This window comes from Suricata suricatta, chromosome 2 (assembly GCF_006229205.1).
Source record: "Suricata suricatta isolate VVHF042 chromosome 2, meerkat_22Aug2017_6uvM2_HiC, whole genome shotgun sequence".
Classification (NCBI taxonomy): Eukaryota; Metazoa; Chordata; class Mammalia; order Carnivora; family Herpestidae; genus Suricata; species Suricata suricatta.
In genome coordinates this window covers 62,733,699-62,742,790 of record NC_043701.1, presented here as the reverse complement: position 1 = coordinate 62,742,790, position 9,092 = coordinate 62,733,699, and the positions used below count along the sequence as shown (strand labels likewise).

Genomic DNA, 9,092 nt, shown 5'->3' with positions numbered 1-9,092 from the left:
CCCCGGCGACCACCACCACTCCCGCCCACGGCGTCCCCCGCCCCAGCCTGCGGCCGGGGCCTCCGCCTCTTGCGCCCCCGCGGCCGGCCCAGGCCTCCCGCCTCTCTCGGGCACCCGGCCGGCACGACCCTCCCTCTCCAGCCACAGCCTGTCCCCAACGCACCCCGGCCGGTTGCGCCACCCGCCTCTCCATGCGCCCTTCCTTGGTCAGCGCCTCCGCGGGTCTCACACCACCTCTCTTCGCGCGGCCTCTTCTCCCCCTTTGCACCTCTACATCCTTGCATCCCCATGAGCGCCGCTTCCTCCTCTCCCGCGAGTGTGGAAAGGGCACAGGACCAAGAGCGGGAGACTTGGGTCCTTCATCAGCTGTGTGACCTTGGAGAAGTCATCTTATCTCTCACCTTTACTTACCCCACCCCCAGGATTGTTTGAGTTTAACGAGGGAGAGGATGCAAATTGCATCGAAAGTAGGACGAAGTTTTTGCACCTGAATTAAAGCCCAGCTCAGTAAACACCAAGTGTCTAACAATTTAACACAACAATCCCACCAAGTAGTTATTGTCTACATCTTTCAATGATGAAACTGACTCCTAAAGAAGTTGAACAGTTTGCTCAGGGATGATTCAGATGTAGGCCTAGCTGACTGCAAAGACTCCAAAGTCTTATTAAGGAGCTCTCATGCTCCCTAATAAAGATGGGAATCAAGCTGATAGCAGGACAGAAAGGAAATTGCAGTGTTCCTTTGTTTAAATAATTATAATGTTTTGGAAAAGTATCCATCCCAACCCTTTACTCTCTCTGGTTGTCCAACTCCACTTTTAACTCCTCAAAGAGCTAGACATATTCTGAAGAGGCTAAACCCAACTGAACCGAAAGCACTCCTTAGACACGAGGAACCTTGTATTTTCTCAACTCTTTTTTTGTTTTTATTTTAATCACGTGGTGCTCATCACAAGTGCACCCCTTAATCCCCATCACCTACTTCAGCCAGCCCCCACCCACCTCCCTCTGCTAACCATCAGTTTGTCCTCAATAGAGAAGTACTTTCTCAACTTATTTCTGAAACTATCAACCCTACAGAAAAGAGAAAAATATAATGAACACCCATATTAACCCATATTCACCAATTTTTAACACTTCATTGCATTTCCCTTCCCTGTATGTGTGCGCGTGTAGTTTTCTTTGTTTTGTTTTTGCCGAATCATTTAAGTTTTTGCAGAGAATGTTACCCTCTACCCTTGGTATTTCAATAAGTATTTACTAAGAACACGGATATTTTACATAAGTGAAATTCCATGATCTTAACAAGAAAATATAATATTAATATAATACTATGTAATATAAAGAGGCCATATTCACATTTTCGAAATGTCCCTTTTAGCTGACTTTTTTCCAATCCAAGATACAATGAAGAATCATGCATTACATTTAATTGCCATGTCTTTTTAAACTCCTTTAGTCTAGAATAATCCCTGTTGGTTTTTTGGGTGTTTTTTTTTTTTCTTTTATAGCATTGACTTTTTTTTGAAGAATTCAATTGTACTGTTCTGCAGGATGATTCTCTCTACTCTGTTTCCTATGAGATTCAAGTTAAATAATTTTGTCAGGTCCACTATATGGATGATATTGTGTCCATCCTCAGTATGTTGGAGCAGGAGGGAAATGATGTCAGTTTGTTCCATTACTAGTGATGTTACATTGAATCATTTTTCTATGGTAAAGATAGCTTCTTTCTTTTCTACTTAGGAAAGTAGTCTATGGGGGTACCTGGGTAGCTCAGTCAGTTGAGCATCAGTCTTGATTTTGGCTCAAGTCATGATCCTAGGGTTCTGGGGTCAAGCCCCATGTCAGGCTCTGTGCTGAGCATGGAGCCTGCTTGGGATTCTCTCTCTCTCTCTCTCTCTCTCTCTCTCTCTCTCTCTCTCTCTCCCCCTCCCCCATCTCAAAAATTTAAAAAAAAATTTTAAAGAAAAGTAGTCTATATAAAACATGGGTAAAGGACTTGAATATATGTTTCTCCAAAGATATACAAATGGCCAACAAGTACATGAAAAGATCCTCAACATTAGAGAAATGCAAAGCAAACCCACAAAAAGATACCACTTCACACGTACTAGAATGATCATATTCCTTTTTTAAATGGCACACAAATGTTGGCAAAGATAATACAGATCCTGGAACCCTTGTACATTGTTGGTAGAAATGTAAAATGGTACGATCATTGTGGAACATAGTCCCACAGTTCCTCAAAAAGCTAAACATAGAATTATCAGTAATTCTACCCCAAGGAAGTAGATATCCAAAATAAATACAGATACTCCAATCCTTGTACACAAATGTATCTGGCAGTACTAATCACAGTAGCAGAAAGGTTAAAAACAACTCAAATACCCATCAACATATGAATGGATAAGCCAATTGTGTTTCAGACATACAATGAAACATTTTTCAGCCCATTAAAAGAAGAAAAAGAAAGGACAAAAAAAGAATGATAAGTGCTACTATGTGGATAAACCTCAAAACATCATGCCAAGTGAAAGAAGTCAGACACAAATGGTCTGTTTTATATTGTATGATGCCATTTGTATGAAACATCCAGCATAAGCAAATCCACAGAAAGCAGATTGGTGGTGGCTAGTGGCAGGGTGGAGAAGGGGAAATGAGAAGCGCCCAGCTATATGGGTACAAGGTTTTCTTTTGTGGGGATAAAAATGTTTTGGAGTTAGAAAGAGGTGTATTGTATGATTACAATATTGTAAATGTACTAGATCCCACTGAATTGTACACTCTAAAATTGTTAATATCAGGGCGCCTGGGTGGTTCAACTTTGGCTCAGGTCATGATCTCATGGTTCTTGGGTTTGAGTCCCGCATCAGGATCTGTGCTGACAGCTCAGATCTTGGAACCTGCTTCAGATTCTGTGTCTCCCTCTCTCTCTCTGCCCCTCCTCTACTCATGCACGGATGGGTCTGCTCTCTCTCTCTCTCTCTCTCAAAGATGAACATTAAAAAAAAATTTTTTTAATATTGTTAACAACGTGCTATGTGAATTTCATCTCAATTAAAAAAAAATTCTGGAGCACCTGGATACCTCAGGTCATGATGTCACAGTTCCTGGGTTTGAGCCCCCCTTTGGGCTCTGTGCTGACTGCTTGGAACCTGATTCAGATTCTATGTCTCCCTCTCTTTCTACCCCTCTCTTACTTGTGCATGCACACACTCTCTCTCTCTCAAAATAAAATTTTAAAACAATTTTTTTTAATTCTGTAAGGGTAATACTTTGAGACTGTGAGTGTCCTTCCTCAAGAATCTTTCACACTGTTGGTTAGTATCCATTGATGATGCTTGCCTGTATCAATTATTATTATAGTGGTGGTAGCACATTGGTATTATAATCCCATCATTTCACCTGTTCCATCTGTATAATCAGATGATAGTCTTCTCTAAGAAAGACCTTTCACTTCTCCTGCCACTCCTTTGCTCTCTGTTTTCACCTTGTTTTCTTTGTTTTTGGTACCAATGTTGACAGTAACTACTGTCACTTTGATTTTTGATCTTGAATTATTCCATATTTGACCACAAAAGACACTTCCAACTTGCAGTGTCCTTTGGACACGTCCCCATCAATTTTTGAGCTCCTCTTTCCTTTCTGGCATATTCCAGGAAACCTTGTCCTTTCTCTAACCTGGTCTTAGAACAGCATGTGTCCAGTCTTAGCTCCTTCTTTTTTTTTTTTTTTCAAAGCCAAAAAGCAAGGGTCGTTTATTGCAGGTTTGAACCTGGGTCCTCTGCTCACTCCAAGCTGGTGGATCAGAGAGAGCCAGAGAGCCCAGTCTTAGCTCCTTCTAAAAATTTTTTTAATGTTTTTATTTATTTTGATACAGAGAGAGACAAAGCATGAGAGGGGGAGGGGCAGAGAGAGAAGGAGACACAGAACCAGAAGCAGGCTCCAGGCTCTGAGCTAGCTGTCAGCACAGAGCCTGACGTGGGGCTTGAACCCACAAACGTGAGATCTGACCTGAGCCGAAGCCAGAGGCTTAACCGACTGAGCCACCCAGGCGCCCCTTAGCTCCTTCTAGAAGGTGATTAGAAGCTTTGAAGCCAAGGAAATGTGAGTTTGAAATCAGTTTATTATTTTTAACAGCTTTATTGAGATATAATTCATATACCATACAAGTCACCCATTTAAAGTGCAAAATTCAATGGTTTTTAGTACATTCACATGGTTGTGCAACCGCTACCACAACCTAACTTTAAAACATTTTTGTCACCCCTAAAAGAAATGCCACACCCATAGTAGTCACTCCCCACTTCCCCCAACCTTCTCTGCCCAAGCCCTGGACAGCCCCTAATCTCCTTTTTGTCCCTATAGACTTGCCTGTTCCAAACAGATCATATAAATGAAATTATATAATATGTGTCCTTTTGTGACTGGCTTTTTTCACTTAGTTCAATATTGAAACCAATTTCTGCTACTTAATTTCTGTGTTAACCTTTGGACAAGTTACTTAATTACAACATCTGGAAAATGGTAATCATATTAATACCAATCCTCCTAGGTCAAGAGGATAATCAAATAACACAAGTAACTATTCAGTACATGGTAATTATCATTAACATTAGATGGGAGGCACATACCCAATCTCTTTGCTAGACCTTTTGCATTCATTTGTTCAACAAATAATTGCCAAATATCTATTGCATAGCGTTGTTCTAGGTACTGAGTCTACAGCAGTGAGCGAAGCACACAAAAATCTCCCTGCCCACATGGAGCTCACATTCTATTGCCAGAAGCAGAAAACAAAATAAACATGTGATTACTAGATGGCAATACCACTTATGAAAAAAAACTGAAAAACAAAAAACACCAACCTTTTGAGACTTAAGAAAAGTCTCACTGAGAAGATAACCATGAGAGACCTCAAGGTGATCTTGTCAATCTTTTTACTTCTATAAATAAGGAGAGAAGTATATTTGCTACCTAGAATATTTGTGAATTGCTTTGAATTTATTGAATTAAAATATACCAACCTATTTATCAATGGACAATCTTACACATATTAGGTGCTTAAAGAATGATAGATTATAAACCTCATCTCTGCAAATTTTTTTTAAATTTTTTTTTACATTTATTTCTTTTTTGAGAGACAGAGAGAGACAGCATGAGTGGGGAGGGTCAGAGAGAAAGGGAGACAATGAATCTAAAGCAGGTTCCAGGCTCCGAGCAAGCATTCAGCACAGAGCCTGACGCGGGGCTCGATCCCACCAACCATGAGATCATGACCTGAGCCAAAGTCAGACGCTCAACCGACTAAGCCACCCAGGTGCCCCTCATCTCTGCAAATTTAAAAATGAAACCTTTCAGAGTGCATGGCTGGTGCAGTGGGTACAGATCATGTGACAATCTCGGGGTGAGTAGCAAGTTCAAGCCCCGTGGTGGCTTTGGAGCCTCATGACAAAAATTAAAGCAACTAAAAATTTATTTGAGATGCATCATAATTTCAAATGACATTTTAAAGGAAATCAGGGGTGCTTGGGTAGCTCAGTCTGTTGAGCGTCCAATTCTTTATTTTGGCTCAGGTCATGATCCAAGGGTCATGGGATAGAGCCCCACATCAGGCTCCATGCCTAAGACTCTCTCTCACTCCCTCAGCCCCCTCCCCTGTTTACTCTCTTTTAAAGGGAAAAAAAGAAACAAACAAAGAGAATGTAAGTTTTTGTTTACTTCCTTTTAGTTTTTTTCTTTTGAAAAATTTTTTAAATGTTTATTTATTTTTGAGAGAGAGACAGAGCACATACGGGGCAGTGGGGGGGCAGGGAGCAGAGAAAGAGAGAAACACAGGATCTGTAGCAGGTTCCAGGCTCTGGGCTGTCAGCACAGGGGCTTGAACTCACAACCATGAGAGTATAAGTTTAATCATTTTATTCTACTATTATGTTTTGCTAATAAATCTAATCATGAGAAGATTATAATTAAGAAGGGGAAGTATTAGAACTGGATATATTTTAGGGGCACCTGGGTGACTCAGTCAGTTGAGCAACCAACTCTTAATTTCCACTAAGGTCATGATCCCAGGGTCATTGGATAAGACCCCCCAATCCACCTCTGCACTGAATGTGAACCCTACTTAAGATTCTCTCTCTCTCTCTCCCTATGGGGCACCTGCGTGGCTCAGTCAGTTAAGCATCTGACTTCAGGTCAGGTCAGGATCTCAGCTCATGGCCCTGCATCAGGCTCTGTGCTGCCAGCTTCAGATTCTGTGTCTCCCTCTCTCTCTGCCCCTCCCCTGCTCACGCTCTGTCTCTGTCTCTCTCTCAAAAATAGAGAAACATTTATTTTTTCATTTTAAAAAAGATTCTCCCTCTCCCTTTCTCTGCCTCTGCCCTGCTTACTTGCATGTGCACACGCACACATGTGCACACGCACACACACGCACACGCTCTTTCCTTCTCTTTCAAAAAGAAAAAAAGAAAAAAAAAACTGGATATATTTTGTTCTCTGTGTTGTCCAAAAGAAGTGAAAAGGAAAGTACATATGCATTTTTCTCTAGTCTAGTATAACAAAATTCAAGATGAACATATCATATTAATTTTTACTAAATATAAGAGAAAATTACAGAACACTATAAACCCAATTACACACTAATGTTTCTAAGTAGAGCCCTAAATCATACTGTATCTTAAAAGGTATATTTAGTATGTCATAAAATTGGAAACAAATTTGAGAGCTCCTATAATCCACCTTCGTTCAGGCCTTTAGTGGATGAGAATCTAGCCTTGTTTCAAAGGTTCTCCAACGCTTTTACATTTCTAGGAAAGTTTTCTTATATCTAATTTCCACTTTCTAGTATGAAGCTTAAGCCTGTCTCTTATCATTTCATTACAGCACATTTCTCAGTGACATTACTACCATTAAAGCAGCAGTCTCACCCAGAAGTTAGTGCCCAGAGGAATAGAGCCAGACATGATTCAAACTCTAGTTTTATCATTCACCAAATCGGTAACCCTGGGCAAGTTACTCAGGTTCTCTGTGCCTCAGTTTCCTGATATGAAAAATGGGGATAGTATACTAACTACCATATATATTTGTTGTGAGGATTCAATGAGTTATTTCATATAAAACGCCTAGAGAAGAATCTAATTGTTCGGTGACTATTAGCTGTACTTATATGTATGCACTTTAAGACATGCATTGCTAATCTATTGCTGCATGACAGATTTCTCCCAAATTTAGTGACTGAAAACAACAAACGTTTATGATCTCACGATTTCTGTGGTCCAGGACTTTGGGAGCAGTTTGGCTGGAGAGTGAAGTTGTCACTGGAGGCCGCTGTCATCTGAAGGCTGGAGGAAGGCTGAGATCTGTTACCTGGGTGGTTCACTCACATGGCTGTTCCCAAGAGGCCTCAGATCCTCACTGGCTGTTTCAGGGAGGCCTCACTTCCTCCACCTGATCTTTCCATAGGGCTGGCTTGGGGGTCTGGCTTCCCCCAAGGAGCAAGGAAGAAACCTGACTGCCTTTTGTGACCTACCCTCAGAAGTCACAATCCATCATTTTCACCACATTCTATTCATGAGCTGCCAGTACAGCACATGCTCAGAGGAGGGGCGGGACAGCACTTCTTGAAGGGAAGCCAGAGACTGTGCGGACATATTTTTTAAACCACCACCAGGGGTCATTCCTTCTTTCTTTTACTGCCTCTGATTTGTATGTGAGAATCGATACAGACCCCTCATTTGGCCATTACCTGAACAGTAGACATGAAAGAGAATTTTCAGTCCAACACTCAGCTAAAGAAAAGGGAAAGTTGACTAGATTATCCAGAAAACATCATCAATAGTAATAAATCTGTCATGAATAAAATGCCTACGGTATAGAAGACTCTTACATAAGCCAGTTAAAAATGATTCTTGAAGATTTGCCCAAGACTATAGTAGTAGGGATTCAGAATATTGACCAACATGGGGGCACCTGGGTGGCTCAGTCAGTTGAGCATCCGACTCTTGATTTCAGTTCAGGTCATGATTTCACGGTTTGTGACTCTGAGCCCCATGTCGGGCTCCACGCTGACAGCACAGAGCCTACAGGGATTCTCCCTCCTTCTCTCTCTGCCCCTCCCCTGTTCACTCTCTCTCAAAATAAAACATCAAAGAAAAGAAAAGAATACTGACCAATATGCCAGCACTTATATAAACAGATTTGATGGTCTGGTCGTAATAAACTATGCTGAACTCTCTCCCACTGTGGGCTCCATTCCTTTCAAGCATTTGGGCATGAATACAGCCATTATGAATACTTGTTTGTCAAATACATGAACTCTTTGACTATTAGAATTTTGTTTTCCATTTTATGGAAACTGGTTTAAAAATCCAATATAAAATCTAATGTAAAAACAAATTGAACATGATTTTTCTCACAGTCCTATATGAATTAATTTTGTTCTAGCATAACTCACAATCAGTTCTTCAAGAATGTGTAACTCTGAGTATAAGTACAGAGATAAAATACACTTTATCATTAAAAAAACGGCTTTAGACTCAGGGTACCTGGCTGGCTCATTCAGTGCAACATTTGACTCTTCATCTCAGGGTCAAGAGTTCAAGTCCCATTCGGGAGTAGAGACTACTTAAAAATAAAATCTTTTTTTTTAAATCCCTTTGTTTTTCAATTGACTTTGAGAGAGAGAAAGAGAATGCAAGCAAGGAACGGTCGGAGAGAGGGGCAGAGAGAGAATCCCAAGCAGGCTGTGCCCTGTCAGGGCAGAGCCCAACACGGGGCTTAAACTCCCAAACCATGAAATCATAACCTGAGCCAAAATCAAGAATCCAAAGCTTAACCAACTGAGCCACCCAGGCATCCCAAATATAAAATCTAAAAAACAACAACAAGAAAAACAGTTTGATAGTCTTCATGATTATAGTATTCAAATGTATTTGTTTTATTAACTTTTTATTGTGGCATTTATATACACGTAGAAACACGCATAAATCACAAGGGTACAATAAAAACACCTGTGTCACCTGGATGGTCAGGTGGCTAAGCCTCTGACTTCAGCTTAGGCCATGACCTTGTGGTTGGTAAGTTCAAGACCT

General features: G+C 40.9%; 1 protein-coding gene across 7 annotated transcripts in view; it reads right to left on the bottom strand.

Moving 5' to 3' along the window:
* SRPK2 (SRSF protein kinase 2) overlaps positions 1 to 7,496 on the bottom strand; it is a 243,042-nt gene extending 235,546 nt beyond the window's left edge. For all 7 annotated transcript variants that reach the window (XR_003904454.1, XR_003904456.1, XR_003904457.1 and 4 more), the window contains exon 1: positions 7,266 to 7,496. Coding sequence is in view for 4 of the 7 variants with exons in the window: in XM_029927575.1 (XP_029783435.1) it covers positions 7,266 to 7,336 (71 nt within the window). In the remaining 3 variants the exon portion in view is untranslated. The remainder of the gene's footprint in view (positions 1 to 7,265) is intronic.
* Between the last annotated feature and the right edge of the window lie 1,596 nt (positions 7,497 to 9,092).